This window comes from Psittacula echo (genome assembly GCF_963264785.1).
Source record: "Psittacula echo genome assembly, chromosome: 5".
Lineage (NCBI taxonomy): Eukaryota > Metazoa > Chordata > Aves > Psittaciformes > Psittacidae > Psittacula > Psittacula echo.
The window spans coordinates 3203929-3223068 of record NC_137739.1 but is presented as its reverse complement, the minus strand read 5'-3'; the positions used below and the strand labels follow the sequence as shown (position 1 = coordinate 3223068).

The following is a 19140-nucleotide window of genomic DNA, read 5'->3' as shown; positions in this document are numbered from 1 at the left end:
CACCTTGAATACCAAATGAGACACGGGAAACGTTCCGTGTGGTGCGGGAGGTACCTACGGCTGCATGATTCCTGCAGGAGCAATCCCATTTGTAATCTCTCATTTGTAACCCATCTTTCCCTATCGTCACGCTTGAAATCATGTTCAGTTGTAATTGGGTGCTGCAGGATTTAACCTGAGCCTTCCCATGGAAAAATGAAATACGGCTGGAGAACTGCAGATGGAGGAACGGGCTCCCATGGGAAGGGGGGGCCCTGCACTGTAGCGTGCAGATGCTCAACGCTTTCTGCTCCCTTTGAATAATGCAGCAAGCTTGCAGAGGAAGACAAGAATCAACCTTTTCTCATTCCCAGGGCTGCTCCCACCTTGTCCTGTGCCGGAGGAGGAGTGCCACCGTGCGGCAGATGGGCTTCGCCGGGGATGCTGCTTGCTTTGTGATGCCCTGGTCTTAGCCTTCTCCTGCTCTGTGTGATCCTGGAGCCTGAGCTGATGAATCCTGCTTCCCACTGACACATGCATGGCCACCGGAGCTAGTGCAGCCTGCTTTGTTAATCCTTTAGGAACAAACTGTTCAGGGGTGAGGCCAGCCATATAAATCAGTCCTCCAGGGCTGTGATCTGTGTCACTGCACCAGCACAGATGGGTTTTGGTGGGAGGTTTCAGTGCTGTGTTTTCGCTTTCAAAAGCAGAATTCCTGGTGTATTAAAACCTCTTTTTCTTCTTTTCCCCGCACCGTCATCCCCCCCCTCCCTCCCTGGATCGCACCGGGCATGTTTCTATTTCTAGCGACAGTAAATCAGTGCAGGTTGCTAAAGGAGGAGAGAGAATATTCCCTCCTCTTCCTATAGAAATGGAAGAAGAGCTGCTGTCACAGGAGCAGCACTACCCCTCGTGATGCTGCTTCTCAGACAGTCTCCTCTTACCCTTCATCTCTTCCATGCAGCTCATACACTGGTTTATGCCCTGCAGAACCAGTTCTTGCTGCGCAGCAATATGCTAACAGCGAGCTGATGGAGTTCTGCCTCCCCAGTGCAGAGAGCACAGGGGAAGGCTGCTCCTCAGTGCCTGCAGCTCCAGGGAGTGGTTTGGGGCTGGCTTGTGGATGTTGAGGTTTGGTTTTACACCAGCACAGCTTGGGCTGTTGGGAGGGAGCATCTGCAGAAATGACTGAAAACAAAGGCATGTGTGGTGGTGCAGGCTCATGTTGTTGTATGTGCTGTTAGCAGCAATGAATGGGCAAATGGGGCACAGAAATAGCCAAAAAGTTGCTTTAGTTACAGTGTTTTCTTGTCCCTCAGCCACTTGACTAGAGATGAAGCTTTATGTGATGCTGGTGCCTAATGAAAGCCCGAGCAAAAGCTGAGATGGAGAATTGGTTTTACCCCCTGGGGCATGATGCTCTTGCTCAAAATCAGTGCCCTTAATTCCATGTATTTTAACTCATCCCAGCTTGTGTCCTGTACTTGCAGTGCCTCTCTAATACTGGAAGGGGTGGCTCCAGATATGCTCCATCAGGGCTGTTGGCCAGTGGCTGCAAATGTGATACCAAATCCATGGATTCCTCTTGGTTTCCCAGCATCTAAGGGTCGTAGCTGGGACCTCGTTTGTTCAAGTTGCTCCGTGTTAACCTTTTATATGCTAATAACAGTACAGTTACATTCCCTGAAGGAGGGGTGGGCATGGCTGTGGGGGGAAGGAATGCTCCACTCTTGTGTATTGGGGCTGGAGGGAAGGACTGCCCCATCCCTGGCAGTGCTCAAGGCCAGGCTGGACACAGGGGCTTGGAGCAACCTGCTCTAGTGGAAGGGGTCCCTGCCCAGGGCAGGGGTTGGAGCTGGATGAGCTTTAAGGTCCCTTCCAACCCAAACCAGTCTGGGATTCTGTGACTTGGTTTCTGATGACAGCCCCATCCCACCATGGTGCAGAAGGAGAGTGACGCTGCTGGTTGCCAGTGCCATGCAGGGTGAGCTTGTAGCTGGCTGCGTAATGGCTTTCCTAAAAGCTTTCTCGTTTGAATAATGGATGTCTCTAGGTCCTCAGGAGATGCTCTAATGGCAGAGCTGGTGGCAGACGTTCACTTACTTCTGTGCTATTTTTAACTGAGGTTCTGAATCCCCTTGCGCAAGCAGTGTTGCTGGGAGCTCCCATGGGTGACAAGTGCCTGTCCCTGGAGGTGACACTGAATATCCACAGGGTACCAGAGCTGAGATGAAGCTGCATGTCCCTGCAGGAGCTCTGTGCTGGGAAGGGGCAGCGTGACAAGGCACCACCTCTGCATAGGAGGGTTTTCCTTCCGGAGCTCCCATCCTCGCTGGGAAGGAGCAGAGGCTGAACAAGAGTGCAAGTGGAGACTAAAGCATGGAGGAGATGAAAGGCAGAGGAAGGGCAGATGCCAAAAGGTGGTGGCTGAGTGGAATGGAGACTGAGAGACCGGGGGAAGCTGCAGTAGAGATGAGTCTACACAAAGATGCAGGGTGAAGAAAACCTGAGGCTGAGCAGGAGTGGGAGGATGAGGAGGAGTTGAGGCTGGGAGTGCATGTAGGCAAGGGTGGCTTCTGGGGCTGAAAGGCTTTCAGAGGTGTAGAGGAATCGGGATGCTGATGATGCTGCAGTATTTGGGGCCATGGTGTTGGAGATGTGAGAGCTGAGGCTGCGGGGCAGGAGGCTACAGGACCAGAGACCACAGAAACAGATGCCTTGAGACCAGGGCCACATTGGTTATGTGAGAGGAGATGCCAGGAGGGAGTGGGAGGCCATGAAGGGTCTTCAGGTTTAGAGGGTGCGAGGTGCAGGGCAGGTATCGGAGGGTGAGAGTCCCATTGACTGAGGATGGGAGGTGGTGGGGGTGATGCTCCGCCAGTGGAAGCTGTTGCTATACTCTGCCAGCAGCTTGCTTATGGCCAGGGTCTGCAGTCTGTTCTCTGCACACATGGGTTAGCCCTTGCTTTCCCCATCGCACCGTGGACCGGCGGCTTTCAGGGCTCACCCATCACCTTCGGGAGACCCACCTGAGTAAAACAAGGCTGCAGGTTTGACAGGGCTTATTTTCTCCCCTGGATGCAAACGCAGCACGATACAAAACTCATCCCTTGTGCTACATGGGAGAAGGACTGTGCTAAACAGAGGGAAGAGGTGAAAAGCAATGCACAAAGACAACAAGATTGGGAATTGCCAGGCTGGTTCCTGGAGCATTTTGCTTCATGTACCAACTGTTGGACCAACACGTGGCCTCTTAAACCTCACCTTAAACCACCTCCTGCTCTTTGCTGTTTAGTGGCTTTCACGTGGTCCTAACGCCTTTCTGCTTTGTGACCAGACATTGCTCTTGGCACTGGCTTTGTGATAGTGCCTTCCTTTGTCATGGTGCTTTTTTTAGTGATAAGAAAACGTTGCCGTTTAAACCAATACATAATATGGAGGGGACAGGTCTGTATGACTTTAATCTGCTCATGCTTTCTCCAGCTGTCCATTTCGCAGCCCTGATTTGTGCATATATTGGCTCATGTTTATTCTTCCAAGTTGGAAGCTCTGGTTTTAGACAGTGGAGGGGATGAGCTCCTACCAGGGGTGATTTCTCAGCAAGCAAAACATTCCTATGCTCTTTAGTGAAAATGAGAACTTCAAGTTACATATGGAAACCCATGGTCATCCATAATAGCTTCCAAAGCCAGGGCAGATAGAGCCTTCCCTCAAAGCAGCTGTATCTGTAGCTGGTTCATCTCTTTCACCAGCTATTTTGAGTAACCCAAAGCAGACAGACATAAATCCAGTCTTTCAGAAAGTTCTCAGCCTTGGATGAGTTTTCCTGTTCAACCCAATTCCATCTGGGAGTTGGTGCCTGTCCCATGGAGCATCGTGTCCTGTTGCAAGGCAAAGCCCCACTGTCACCCGTGGCCTGTCCTCCCATCCCAAGCAGTGTTGAAAGGTGACAGTGGAGCTTCCAATGTCGTGTCTTAGCAAATACAATGTCCTGGAAAGAAACTCCTATTAAAGTCAGAAAACTGCTCTTGAGAGCATGGCAGTGGCATTCCATGGGCATTGTAACTTCCATGAGTGGCTTCTTGGGTGGAATCCATGTTTGAGGTGCTTACTGCTCTGCTTGCAATCGCTTGTGCTGCCCAGTAGAGTTCTCAAGCAGGGAAAGGTGTGATTTCCATGGGGACACCACAGTCTGACCCTGACCCTTTGCAGGGACAAAGTGATGCTGATGGCAGAACCAGGATGAAAAGCCCCAATGAGCCGTCACTCCCAATGGATGGGCTGCATGGAGGAGTCTGCGGAGGTCAAGCCAGAGGATGAAGGCACTGCTAAATGGGAAGAGACTTCTTTCACTGGGAATATATAAGAATAAGGAGAATTCCTGAGTGGAAGAAGACAGCGCTGTCTGTAACCTACAGCCCTTGGGCAAAGGCTGTGCCGGTCCTGGAAGAAGCTGTTAGAGTCACTGGAAACAGAGGGTGAAGCAGCTGTGTCCTGGGGGCAGAGGGAGCATCCTTCCTTCCCGACCCTGTGCAGGAACATCCACGATGGGCATCACACCATGGGCGTCTTCTCTTGTGAAGGAGAACATATGATTTTGAAGTGGCCATCGTCAGGGCTGGGAATGGCCCCAGCGCTTCCCGTGCTGCAGATCCCGCTGTGAGAGGGAGCAGCTCTTTCCCCAGTGGGGCAGGAGGTGCTGTGGCATGATTTGGTCTCTTGTACAGCGGAGCCTTGTCCAGGGAAGCAGAAGCCGCAGGTTTCCACTGGCTCTGGGACCCTGCTGCCGGTGGATCCATCACCAACGCTGCCTGCTTCCACCAGATGATCTGCAGACGAAGTGTGTATTAGATTAAAGGGGTTTAGGAGCACCTTTTCCCTGTGGAATGCTCTGCAGAGCTGCAATAGAGCTGCTGCTCCTGGGGCTGGAGAGGACATCCACCTCCCACCACTCTGATAAAGCCCGTGATGCCTGTAATGCATCACCTCCAGGCCCACACCTAGTCCTGCCACCTGGAAAACCCCTGGAAATTGGGAAGTGCCTTGAACACAAGGAAGCTGCAGGTTCAGCATGAAGCATGTGTAGTATTTATAACATCCTATGTAAATTGTGTGTTCATTAAAAGCTGCTTTTGTAGCACATGCAGATGCAACGGTGGGAGGTGCTGGAGCTCCAGCAATGGGACAGGCTGGCTCCAGGGATGCACCATGCTCTGTGAGCTGGTCAAAGGACTCTGCTCCATCCTCTGGGCCATGATAAGCAGCAGGAGCATGGAAAAGCACACAGTCAATCTCTTTGAACCTGGGGCTCCCCTTAAGAGTGAACCCTCAGTGCCAGCCTGTCCTTTGACCAGAGCAGACAGGAATGCCTTGAACTGCAGTTCTGCTGGAGGGGGGCCCCAAGCAACACAATGGCTCCAGGGCTGCTTCTCTGTGGTTTCTGACATCCAACAGGACTGGCTTTGGGCTGTACGTGTGTGAACGTGGGGGGTGCGTGCAGACATGGGTGAGCAGGCAAATTCTTCTTGTAAAGGCAGGCGAGAAAAGGAGGAGGCAGAATAAAAACCTCTCTTTGGACGTTGTGGCTGCCCCATCCCTACAGTGTTCAAGGCTGGGTTGAACAGGGCTTGGAGCAACCTGCTCTAGTGGCAGGGGGGTTGGAAATAGATGAGTTTTAAGGTGCCTTCCACCCCAGATCTCTTTGTGATTCCATGTTCTTGGTTGACTCCACATTACCCTTTCCCTCTCTTTTCTCTTCCATGCAAAGGCTCGTGACTGGAGCCTGCCCACCACTCTGCACTCCCCATCCTCTCCCATTGCCCGCCGCGCATCCAGCGCTCACCTTTGGAGGAGTCCTCCCTGCGGTGGCAGGTCCCGGCGCTGTCTTGGCAGGAGACCCCCTCTCCCTTCCTGCGCAGGTGGGTCCAGCCCAGGAGCAGGGAGCAGAGCAGGGCGCAGAGGCAGAGCCCCAGCAGCAGGTACACCACCAGCCACGGCTCCTGCTCCGCGTACGGCTTCTGCTCCAGCGCAGGCGCCGAGGCCGGCACCGGGGTGGCCCCCGCTGTGGGCCAGGCAGAGATGGGTGAGCTGAGATACCCCTTCGGGTCCATGCTTCATGCTGTGGGCTTTCCCATAGGGGAAGTGCTAATAGAGGCACCCAGCAGCCACACGCTGCCTCCATTTGCTCACATTCCTTTCTTATGGTGAGGTAAAGGAGATCCCTTCGCACACCCCATTCCCACCCTCCCTCCTCCAGTGACCATGTCTCAGCACCATTGTGGGACTTTAGGAATGCAGGGACTGTAACCCATCCCCTCCCCAGGGGCTGGAGGCAGCTCAGCAAGTGGCAAACACGATTGCTGGCCCTGCCCCTGGCTTGAAGAGCCCAAGGATGGGTCTGTAAAAGGGAAAACGCTCTGTATGATGAGGAAATGGGAGAGGGATGCAGTGAAACAGCAGCACACGAACACATCACCCCAGGGTGAAGAGAGGGGGATTTGCTGCCCCTTCCCTCCCTTCAGTCCCATAACCCAGCTCCTCTTCCAGCCCAGCTCTGGGGGTCCTGCCCCACATCCCTGCCCTCCGCACATCCCTACCTTCGCAGGACGGGATGCACTGCTTGGGATGCTGCCCGCAAACCGTGCTGCAGTTGATGCAGTTTTTCAGGAGCTTGTCGTAGTAGAAGCCGGGTTTCCTGTTGCAGTCCATGGACTCTGCACATGGGAGGGAGACAAACATGGAATCCCGAGCACATCCTCCTCCTCCTCCTCCACTCCCCAGGGCTTGGGTTCATGTGAGGATGAGCCTGGGGCAGCTCTGAGCAAGCTCTGATGGGTGCTGCTGGTGTTGACAGCAGCTCCAGGGCCCCCAGGGGACAGATCTATGGTGCCTGTGGCTGTATAATGCATGCTGGGGTGATGCAGCTGCATGGGAAGGGGATGGATGCAGCCAGACATGGAGCTGACTCACCTGCAGCGCGCAGCTCCTGCTCGCTCCTCTTAGACCTGGCTCAGCATCTCCTGTCCTCAATGAGGAGACGTGATTTGTCACCACGTATAGGGCTGGTCCCCTGTGTCCTAGGACAGGGTGCAGCGGTCCCACACTGTGTCTGGCTGGGTTGGGAAGGGGCCATGCCCGGGGCTGTGCTCAGGGTTTGGGTGCAAAGTGCATCTGTCTTGTCTCTTCCTCCCTCCCTGTTATCGTTACACCTTGGGGCCTGCCCCAGCGCAGCTTTGCAAACCTACAGCTTGAGTTTATCATTATCCACATCAACTCAGCCTGCTGCGTCTTGAGGTCATGGAATCATTTGGGTTGGATGGGACCATCTAATTCACGATCATTTCGTTCATTTGGGCTCACGATCACCTAGTTCCAAGCCCTAAAGTCCTGCCTTTGGAGGGTGCAGTGTCCCTGATGGGGGATGCGAGCTCTGGGAAGGCTCCCTGTGACCCCAGAGATAGGGGCAACCAGAACCTGGTCTGTGCTGAGCTGTTGCATTCCCATCCCTGGGAACCCCTCAAACCTCAGCAGTCTGGGCTCAAGGCTCCATTAAGCTGAGCTCAGAGCCTGCCCCGTGCTTCACCCCAGGGCCGCATCCCCAGCCCCATCCCTGCCCTGGTCGCGGTGGGACCACACTCACCGCACAGAGCCGCGCACCTCCTCACTGCGGGGCGCCCGCACACGAGGCTGCAGGGGATGCACTGGCAGACGAGCGTGTCCCAGTACTGCTGGTCCGTGCAGTTGTTCATGGCATCCCCCCTGGCGCGCGGCCCATCCATGGCTGCGGAATGAGCGGCACGTGGGTCGATAACGGGGTGATCACCGCAGCGCTGCCCTCATCCCATCGCAGGGACCCGCGCTGGGCTCACCCCCCAAAATGCACTTCAGGCTGAGCGAGCTCCCCAAGTGCTAACCCTGCGTGAGCACATCCTGTGCCAGCCCCCGGGGGACGCGCAGGGAGAGCACACGGGCTGGGCCCTGAGGGTCTAGGGAAGGATGCATCTGGCTGTGGGAGTAATAGGGTGGGACCTGCTCCTCTGTACCTGCTGCCCTGACAATCACAGCAATGCACCAGGATGATCACTGGGGATGTCTTAGGATCACAGAATGGTTTGGGTTGGAAAGGACCTTAAGCTCATCCAGTTCCAACCCCCCTGCCATGGGCAGGGACACCTCACACTAAACCATGGCACCCAAGGCCTCATCCAACCTGGCCTTGAACACTGCCAAGGATGGAGCATTCACAGCTTCCCTGGACAACCCATTCCAGTGCCTCACCACCCTCTCAGTGAAGAATTTCTTCCTTATATCCAACCTAAACTTCCCCTGTTTCAGTTTGAACCCGTTACCCCTTGTCCTGTCGCTACAGTCCCTAATGAAGAGTCCCTCCCCAGCATCCCTATAGCCCCCTTCAGATACTGGAAAGCTGCTCTGAGGTCTCCACGCAGCCTTCTCTTCTCCAGGCTGAACAGCCCCAACTTTCTCAGCCTGTCTCCATACGGGAGGTGCTCCAGCCCCTGATCATCCTCGTGGCCTCCTCTGGACTTGTTCCAACAGTTCCATGTCCTTGTTATGTTGAATGTCTTTTTATGTTTATGTCTTCCGGGACAAGGTTTGATTCTGGAAACTTCTGAATTCCTCTGTGGTGCAGTGTGGTTTGTGTCATCCCGTGTGTCATTTCTGCCACCTCTCGCTGCTGTTCCGGCCTCATAATGAAAGCCCTTTTTGATGTGTAAAACTCCCCAAAGCAGAAGGAGGGACGTGTCTCTGCGGCAGCCGTAAGCGCTGGTTTAACCCCCACCAACTGCAATGCGAGAGGTGAGCAAACCCTTGTCCCTACGAGGAGCCATTGTCCCTGGGCCCATGTGGGCTGAGTGCGATGCCGAAGGCACAACAGAGGAGCAAACCCCAGCCAACAGCTTCCACTTTGCAGAACCATCTTCCCGTTAAGCATTTCCTCCTTAGCAGCTGCACGGTCTCTGCATGTGCCCATCTTTGGGTGCTGCCTCTGCCTGTGTGGGGCCTCATCTCTACCACTGCAGGTAGAGCTCCAGCGTGGGTCCCTGCTGATGCCAACCGCTCAGGGGTCCTGCTGCCGTGCTGTGCCATGCACGAGGCCTGTGGCAAGCGCAACCAAGCAGCTTCGGGAAGCCCTAACCCAATGGCAATGTGCTGTTTGCCAACCGAGAGGGCTCGAGGGTCACCACATCCCTCCCCGGAGCCGGGAGCCGCAGCTGTTTCCTGCTGGGGTGGATGATGCTGGTGCTGATGGGGACCGGAAGGTTTCAGGCTCCCCCAGCACCACAGCAGGGTCCTGGCACCGCTGCCTTTGCAAAGCCAGGCTTTGAGGGGTACATGGAGAAGCCTCCATGCTCTGATGGGGATCGATCCTTCTATCTTGGGAGCATGCAGCATCGGGCACTTGGCATGTCCCTCTGTCCTGCACAGCACCTTCCCTGCACAGGGGCTGAGGATGGGCTTCCTCCATTGCCTGCTGTGAACTGGCTCCTATCCAGGGCAGCAGCTCCCATCCTCAGGGATAAATCCGGGATGCCGGCCTTACAGTCCCAGTTGTTCAATTAACACTGCTCTAACAGCCAGTAATGGCTTTCTATTGAGCTCACTGAAGACATTCCCCAGGGCAGAGCAGCCGGTGCTCTCCTCGGATGCTCTTTGAAGATGTTTTATACCCAAGGAGAAGAATGAGAAGCCCCCGTAGATGGCAGCGAGCCCCACTGAGCCCATCCTCAGTCTACAGTGGGGTTTCACCTGGGATAAGGGAGAGCTGTGTCTAAGCTGTGGGGCTGCTGCTGGGCAGCTCCTTCCCCGCTGCTGCTCCAAGGTTATATCCAAGGTGGTTTATGGCCCCATGTAGGGAATTCCTGCCCTATGGCTGAGCTCCCTTCCCCACAGAGCCTCAAGGTACCTGTGGTGCTCTGGTACGGAGTAGCCAGGCTTTGTAGCCATGCATGTTCCAGCAGAGCCGGGTGCATCTCCCCTCTGCCTCTGCACCCACCCGGGATGAGCACCCCAAACTCCCCTATGGACCCCCATCCAAAGCGTTAAGCACCCATTCCACCTTCAGCCCCATGGCACTCGCTGCCTTCAGCAGTGGTGCCTGGAGCTGGGGATACCCCCATGCCCTGCGCCCTGCCACCGTGTCCCCTCACCCCCATGTCCCCATGCAGCCCCTCCATGGGGTAACTCACGTCTGACGGTGTCTAATCCCCCTCGGCTCCTGCCATGGCACTGGGAGCTCTGGCCCCGAGCCCCTGCATCGCTCGAGAGGTTTATTATTAGAGGTTGATTTGGTTAATGCCTGGGCCATGCATTTCCGGGGGGGTTCCCCTTATCCCTTCCATGCAAATGGGCTGCACGCACAGTGCCTCGCATTGGGTGTCCAGGTACCCCATGGGGTGGTGTCACTGGGGGTCCTGGGCCATGCAGAGGGGCTTGCAGGGGTGATGGATCTGCTTTTGCATTGCTTGGCTGCAGTGGGATGTTTTCTGTAGAGGAAGGAGGTCCCTGGGTCAGGAGAGCTGGTGGTGACCCTGTGGGTTATTGCTTTAAGGAGAAGGAGCAGCTATGTCAGAGCAAAGGGGCTTCGTCAGGGACTGGAGTGACAGGACAAGGGGTAACGGGTTCAAACTGAAACAGGGGAAGTTCAGGTTAGATATAAGGAGGAAGTTCTTTACTGTGAGGGTGGTGAGGCACTGGAATGGGTTGCCCAGGGAAGCTGTGAATGCTCCATCCCTGGTGGTGTTCAAGCCAGGTTGGACAGAGCCTTGGGTGCCATGGTTTAGTGTGAGGTGTCCCTGCCCATGGCAGGGGGGTTGGAACTGGATGATCTTAAGGTCCTTTCCAACCCAAACCAGTCTATGACCCTATGACACGCAGCCACAGGGTGTTCTGTGCTCTGCCATGGCACAGAGCCCCATGAGTAGCATCCCATTGATGGCTCGGTGCCGGCCATCCTCTCCTACTTGCACCTCACCCTGCCTCCGGTCGGGACCGAGCATCACCTTGTACACCCATCCTTTCCCTGTCCACAGGGGATGGTCAGCCCACGCTGCTGGCCTGTCTCATGGCATGTAAAGCATCTCATGGGCCTCAATTAGACACTTTAAACACTACTTTTCTCTAGTGCATCCATGTCTCGGAGGCAGAAGGGTTGCAGGAGGCTGTGCTGCTCCATCCTTGCTGCAGGCAGTGGAGGTGCGCGAAGCATGAATGGCACAGCTTGGTTTTCACAGTGTATTTATTGATCCCACCTCACCCTACAAGAGGAATGGAGGCAATCAGCAAAGGAGCGGCCGGGCACATTCATTTCTGGAGGTTTTCCCCTTTCCTGCTGTGCTGTGGCATTGGGAAGGAGTGATTGGTGCAGGGAGCAGGGCAGGACAGTGACTCAGCTCAGAAGCAGCCAAAGGAGGAAGGAAGGAGCAAATACCTGTTACTTTCTATCAGCATCAGTGGGGCAGCGTCAAGGTTTTTCCACTCAGTTCCAAACCTCCTACTTTGTGCCCATCGTGGGGATCTGCAGCTGAGAGACCAAGAGGATGCAACGTGTCCATGGCAGGGATATCGGAGCCTGAACCGGCTCCCGGGGAGCAGAGCTCAAAGTGGAGAAACCCAGCACTTCAGAGCTGCTCGGCTCCATGGTCACTGGATGTGGCCCATCATGTCCCAGCTCCTGCAGGAAGGAGGGTACCAGCGCTGGCATCATCCAATGGACACGGGTTGGGAGAGGAGGCACAGCATGGCCACAGGGACGCTGCTGCACTGATGCTGTGCCATGTGTTGGGACTCTGCACATGCATCTGATGCAAAGGATGGGACCATACTGCATCCCCAGTATGGTTTTGCATCCTTCAGCTCCCATCTGCCACGGTCTATTCAGGGTGATGGAGACCAGTTTCCTCCTGACAGTTGAATCTTTTCCTTTCCTGGGCTCTTTCCCCAGTACCCTTGCTGCAAGGAGAGCTGCAGGTAACACGCAGACAGGATGGATGATGTCTGCCCCAAACAGCTTGAGGTTCCTGCTGAGAAAACCTGTGGAGGGTGTCAGAAGGGAGGAGAAAGGCAGAGACACGGCTGGGAGTGGGGTTTGGGGGGGAGAAGACACCTTTGACCACCCATAGCCAGTCCATGGACAGCTTCATCCCCCTCTTACTGTGCCATGGGCAGGCAGCGAAGGGGACCATGCCCTGGGCATTGCCTGCGCTGCTGGAGCGTGGCCCTGGAGTGAGAGCCCCAGGCTGCAGCTCTCGGGGTTTTGCAGGGGAAACCTGCCTCTGTAAATAGCACGGGGCCACTTGCAGTTTCCACCCCAGTGTGCAGCAAGGGGGAAGTGAGAAGCACTTGGGGGTGGTTTGTGCCCCCTCGCTGAGCACATCACGCAGGGTGACTGCAGCTTTGTCATGCTTGGTCTGTGCTGGGCACCCCAGCGCCCTCACCCTCGGTGCCCTCAGAGGCATCGCCTCCTCTGACAGCCTCCTTAAAGCACCCCCAGACACGGTGGTCGCTGCCGTCCTGCCCTGCCTGCGGTCATCCCTGTGCTCTGGGACACAGGCAGGGATTGGGCAGCGCCATCCAAGTTAAACCCTTCCTTAGTTGTGTGCCTCCATCAGCAGTTCCCCATGCGGCTTCCCAGCACGGTGCATCCCTCTGCGTGACTTTGCATCTCCTCTCATCCCGCTGCATCCCCAGTATGGTTTTGCATCCTTCAGCTCCCATCTGCCATGGTCTATTTGGGGTGATGGGGACCAGTTTTGTCCTGACAGTTGAATCTTTTCCTTTCCTGGGCTCTTTCCCCAGTACCCTTGCTGCAAGGAGAGCTGCAGGTAACACACAGACAGGATGGATGATGTCTGCCTCCAAACAGCCTTTTTGGGATGCTTTGCTTTCCCCTGGAGCAGCTTTGCTGGGGTATTTTCCTCCCAACCTCTCCTTTTGCAGTCCCTGTGCTCAGGCAAGGTTGGGCTTTGGCCAAGGCGCACGTGCTCCCTTTGGGACCTGAAAGAAGGGGCCAGGGAGAGGGGAAGAGGAAGAGGAGTCATTTTGGGTCGAAACCAGCAACCGAGCACAGATGGCTCCAGGGCGGCTGCTGAGGACTCATTTCTTTCCCCCTATTCCCTGCGGACGGGTGCTCTTGGGGTGCTGGGGTCAGGATGTGCCCATTCCTGTGCACTGCCTGGTGCCCTCCGTGTCCTGCCACCATCACCAGTTCATCATGGCAGAGCTCAGAGCTGCTGCGTGGCCAAAGCCTCGGGGCTGCTGGTGCACAGCACCCACTGGTGCTGCCTGGTTTTAGTGCATGGACACATCCGTGGTGGCACCCGGGGTGTCTGTGCAGGACCTGCACCCATACGTGGCTGCAGAGCCATGGCCATCCCGTTCCTAAAGACCCACAGTGTGCTTGTGGCCACGTCTCAAGCATCCCTGGCTGCCCACAACCCATCCACGGACTAAGGGCAGTGATGGTGTGATTTGGGGTGGTTGGAGAGCCTCGGGGTGTAGCTCCAGCTCCCCACTGCCCTGGGATCCCATCCTGCGCCTGGGTGCTGGGTGCGCTCTCGTTGTGTGGGTCTCTCCCCAGGAGATGGCAGCCTTGGCTTGCCCAGCCTGGCTCCCGCTGGGTGCTGGTGCTCTGGCTGCATCCGGACATCCTCCAGCCTTGCCTCCTCTGTGTCAAGGTGAGTGCTGCCCACAGTGGCTCCAACCAGGCCCCAGCGCCTCCGTTTGCACCAGCCCCTGCTGCAAAGCGGGGTTCGGATGCCCCCATGCACCCCACATGGCTCCATTCCTCCCTTTTGCACCACTGCCTCATCCTGCCACCACCCCACGGGGTTGCAGTGCGGCATCATCCCAAGGATGCTCAGCACCCACCGGGCTCCAGGCAACCCTGTACCATGGGGTCTGTGGTTGTGTCAGGGGGTTACGGGGGAGCCATGGGGTGACCCCGGCTCCAGAGGTGCCCATGAGCATCTTCAGGCAAGAGCTACTTGCCAAACCCTGGCACATATGCGAAGAGGGAACCTTGAACCTGAACCAGGCTGTGTTCAGAGCCAGCCCCCCAGACCTGGTACCCAGCTGGAGATCAAGGACCTGGAATGGGAATTAGACCCGGCTTGGCTGAGGATTGGCATGGAAGCAAGGATAAAACCCTATCAATGCAGAGCAGAAAGGCAGGGAAAGGTGACTTCAGCACCAGGGATCAGGGAGATGAGTCAAAGAGCAACCTTTGGCCAGAGCAGCTCATGAGGTAACCTGAACAGGACCTAGGCCCCATTCCCAGCTCCAGCATCCCTGGATTCACTCAGGACAAGGATGTTTCTGGCAGGACCCTCCAGGAAGGGGCTCGGAGTCTGCTGAGGGGGTGAGCTGTTGATCCTTAACACTATGGATGAAAGGGATGAAAGGGCTGACCCTGGGAGTCATGGACCAGGAAGGTGACAGCAGTCGCAGGGCATATTATGGGCTGGGTAATTGGGGATGGTGTCAGCCAAAAATGAAGCTGAAGGTGTAATTCAGGTGGTTGGGTGGGTTCATGGATGGCGGCTCCGGTCAGCGTCAGGCCCTGGTGCCTGGTGATGGGCTGGGTGATGGAGCCTCTTGTGTCGCTGCGTTATGATGGGTGCTCCACCAAAACCCATCTAAAGGGGATGGTTTATGGCCATGGGATGTTCGCATTGGTGCGAGGAGGTTGGATGGAGGCAGCGGAGACCAGAGGCTGCGGCTGCACAGGGAAAGGGGATGGGGATGGGGGAAGTTGGAGCTGGGATAGGGATTTCAGCAGCGATGCTGAGGTTGAGGGTGGGAGGCGGCAGAATAGGATGGGCTGTACTGGACTGGGCTGAACTGGGCTAAACTGGGCTGAACTGCACTAAGCTTGGCTGAGCTAAGAAGGACTGGGCTAAACCAGGCTGAACTGGTCTAAACTGGCCTGAACTGGACTAAGTTGGGCTGAATTGGAATAAACTTGGCTGGGCTATGATGGGCTGGGCTGAACCGGGCTAAACCGGGCTGAACTGGTCTGAAGTGGTCTAAACTGCTCTGAATTGGACTAAATCAGGCTGGACTGGTCTGAAATGGTCTAAAGTGGGCTGAACAGGGCTAAACTGGTCTGGACAGGGCTGAACCGGGCTGAGCCAGGCTAAACTGGGCAGGGCTAAAATGGGCTAAAGTGGGCTGAACTGGTCTAAACTGGGCAGACCTGGGCTTGGCTGAGCTAAACTGGGCTGGACTGGGTCTAAACTGGGCTAAACTGGTCCAAACTATGCTGAGCTGGGTTACATTGGTCTGAACTGGTCTAAACCGGACTTAACCGGGCTAAACCAGGCTTAACTGGGCTGAAGTGGGCTAAGCTGGGCTGGACAAAGCTAAACTGGGCTGGGCTGGGCTAAACTGGGCTGGGCAGGGCTAAAATAGGCTAAACTGGGCTGGAATGGTCTGAACTGGGCTAAACAGGGCTGAACTGGTCTAAACTGGGCTGGGCTGGGCTTGGCTGGGCTAAACTGGGCTGGACTTGTCAAAACTGGGTTATACTGGGCTAAAGTGGTCCAAACTGTGCTGTGTTGGGCTACATTGGTCTGAACTGGGCTAAACCGAACTTAACTGGGCTGAACTGGGCTAGACTGGGCTAAGCCAGGCTAAACTGGGCTGAACTGGGCTAAGCCAGGCTGTACTGGGCTAAACTGGGCTGGACTGGTCTGAACTGGGCTAAACCGGACTTAACTAGGCTAAACTGGGCTAAGCTGGGCTAGACTGGGCTAAACTAGGCTGGACTGAGTAAACTGGGCTGGGCTGGGCTGGGCTAAACTGAGCTGAACTGGGCTAAACCGGACTTAACTGGGTTAAGCTGGTCTGAATGGGGCTAAATCGGGCTTGGCTTGGCTGGGCTAAGCTGGGTTTTATTTTTCGTGCTTTGCAGGCAGATCATTGTTAAAAGCAGATGTTTCCGAGCCATCATTCTGAAGGAGGGAATCCTGTTGGGCTGAACGGCTGTGTTTTGGCTCGGGGGGCAGACGGGGGTGGTTTGTAAGCAGAGGGCTCCCCAGATTGCAGGAGAATATTGCTTGAAACTCAGATTTGCCCGAGCAGAATTCCCTTGCTCAGCAATTCCACAACAGGAGGAGCCGTCCATCATCCACAGCCTGAATTCCATTCAGTACAAAATCCTCTCCCAGCAATGCTGCTGCCATGGTTCTGGGACTTGCCAAGAGGAGCGCCCGGCTCGGCTGGGTGCTGGTACACAGGAGCCATGGGCTCCTCTTGCCATTGGAGACCGGGACACTGAGCGGCCGCAGGGAACACGAGTGCCTCCGGGGGGAGGGATGGGAAGGGGGACACGGTCCCCGCTGCATCCCGGGATAGCAGCCCCGGCCCGCCGAGACTCCCCCCCCCACCCGGTGCCGGGCTGCCCCAGACCCCCTCGGTGTCCCGGTTCCTCGGTTCTCCCCCGAGCCGAGCCGACCCCATGCGCCCCGAACGCGGTGCTGAAGGGACAGCTCCGCTCCTGCCGGGCAGGGAATGGGCAGGGATGGGCAGGACCAGGCTGGGACCCGCCGGGGACAGGGAATAGGCAGGGCAGGGCAGGGACCAGGCAGGCAGAGACATACATGTTCCCTGATGTTCCCTTCTCTTTCTCCTCTCCAGTGGTTCCCTGGGCTCAGCTCATCAAGGGTGAATCATAGGGTGGTTTGGGTTGGAAGGGACCTTAAAGTTCATCCAGTTCCAACCCCTGCCACGGGCAGGGACACCTTCCACTAGAGCAACTTGCTCCAAGCCCCTGTGTCCAACCTGGCCTTGAGCCCTTAACGTGAACACTTTAGTGAAGTTGAGTTTGTTGTTTGGGGTAAAATCGCAGTGTTTAGAGGAATAAAGGCACGATAGATTGAAACGTCTGTTATCATTGCGCCACAGCATGATGTACACCGTGTTTATAGGCACTCTGCTGTATCACAGTAATGTTGAAGTGAGTACAGTGAAACTGTTGTCCTCTATCCTCCCTGCATGCATAACAATTGGCATAACAATACTGCTTCCTTGGTGCTCTCTACCCAGGTAATAAAGGGCTTTCCAGTTGCACCAACTGATTGCCATCAAGGGGAACTCTGACAGAGGCATTCTGTTTGCCACTGGTTGGCTTTTACCAGCTGCAGAGGGGAAATGCTCTGAGAAACAGCACTCTCAGGGCCCGGATCTGCCTCTGTCAGGGAGGAGATGAAGGTTGCAGTGAATACAATAGGAGGGAGTTTGTCTTTCTGAGCACGATTATTGACTCCAACCCCAGGTGATGCTTTGTGGGTGGCTCTCACAAAGCATCTGCGCCTGGGAGCAGGTTCTAATAGGAGTTAGAACCTGAGTGCAGTTGCAACAAGGGCTTGGTCATGGAGTGTGATGTGCTTTGAAAGGAGCTTTCTGGTGTTTTATACTCGTAAACTGGGAATCCTTGGGATTTCTGCTCTGGGGATTCAGGAGGGGATCAGCCGGGAGAGAAGGGACCCTGAGGCTGAGGGCTCTCCAGCAGCCTGAACTGTGCTAAACTGAGCTGGACTGGGCTGAGTTGGGCTGGAAAGGGTTAAACTGGGCTGGAGTGGGCTGAAGTGGGCCAAACTGGGCTAAAGTGGGCCAAACTCTGCTGGACAGATCTGAACTTGTCTGAATGCAGCTGGACTGGGGTGAATTGGACTGAATTTTGATGGGCTGGGCAGAACTGGGCTAAACTGGGCTTGAATTGGCTGATCAGGTCTTGGCTGGTCTGGTCTGAGCTAAACCAGGCTGAATTGTGCTAAAGTGGGCGTAATTTGGCCAAACTTGTCTGGGCTAGGCTAGACCAGGCTTTAATGATCTGAACTGGGCTAAACTGGTCTGAACTGGGCTAAACTGGGTTAGGCTGGGCTAAAGTGGTCTGGAGAGGGCTAAGCTGGTCTGAATTGGGTTAAAGTGGGCTCGGCTGGGCTAAAGTAGAAGGGACTGGGCTGGACAAGGCTAAAATTTGCTGGACTGAGCTAAATGGGGCCAGGCTGGGCTGAACTGAGCTAAACCAGACTAAAGCGGGTTGGACTGGTGTGAACAGGGCTAAAGTGGGCTGAACTGGGTTAAACTGAGCTGGGCTCTGCTTGGGTGAGCTAAACTGTGCTGGATCAGGCTGAACTGAGGTAAACTGGGGTAAACTAGGCTAAAGTGGTCTGAACTGAGCTAAACTGTGTTGAATTGGCTAAACTTGGCTTTGCTAAGATGGACTGGTCTGGACTTGGCTAAACTGGGCTGGAGTGGTGTGAATTGGGCCAAACTAGGCTTAAGTGGGCTAAAGTGGGCTGGAGAAGGCTAAACAGTGCTGAACTGGGCTAAATGGGGCTGGGCTGTGGTGAACTGGGCTAAACTGGGCTGAACTGGGCTGAACTGGGCTAAACTGTGCTAAAGTGGGTTGGACTGGTGTGAACAGGACTAAAGTGGGCTGAAGTGGGTTAAACTGAGCTGGGCGCTGCTTGGGTGGGCTAAACTGGGCTGGACTGGGCTAAACTGGGTTAAACTGGGCTCAAGTGGTCTGAAGTGGGCTAAATTGTGCTGAATTGGCTAAACTTGGCTGGGCGAAGATGGACTGGGCTCGAGTGGGCTAAACTGGGCTGGACTGGGCTAAAGTGGGTTGGACTGGTCTGAACAGGGCTAAAGTGGGCTGAACGGGGTTAAACCGGGCTAAAGTGCGCTGAACAGGGCTGGACAGATCTGAGCTTGTCTAAACAGGGCTGGACTGGGCTGAATTGGACTATATTTTGATGGGCTGGGCTGAACTGGGCTTGAATTGGCTGGGCTGGTCTGAGCTGAAGTGGGCTGAATTGTGCTAAAGTGGGCCTAAGTGGGCTAAACTTGTCTGGGCTGGGCTAGGCTGGGCTGTAAAGTGCGCTGAACTGGGTTAAACTGGGCTGGGATAGGCTGGAGTGGGCTAAAGTGGGCTGGACTGAGCTGGCCTAAAGTGTGCTACGTTGGGGTGGAAGGGGCTAAACTGGGCTGAACTGTACTGGGCTATGTTGGGCTAAAGTGGGCTGGAGTTGGCTAAATGGGGCTTAACTGTGCTAAAGTGGTCTGGAGAGATGTGCATTGGGCTAAAGTGGGATGATCTGGTCTAAACTGTGCTGAGCTGGGCTAAACTGGGCTGAA

At 55.5% G+C, this 19140-nt stretch overlaps 1 protein-coding gene across 1 annotated transcript; it reads right to left on the bottom strand.

Annotated features, from left to right (window-relative positions):
• Positions 1-4533: 4533 nt before the first annotated feature.
• TNFRSF13B (TNF receptor superfamily member 13B) lies at positions 4534-7757 on the bottom strand (the record flags this gene model as incomplete). The annotated part of the gene is made up of 4 exons (XM_080619648.1): positions 4534-4808; positions 5822-6040; positions 6576-6692; positions 7619-7757. 4 exons carry the CDS (start codon positions 7755-7757, stop codon positions 4534-4536), a joined length of 750 nt encoding a protein of 249 aa, XP_080475774.1.
• Between the last annotated feature and the right edge of the window lie 11383 nt (positions 7758-19140).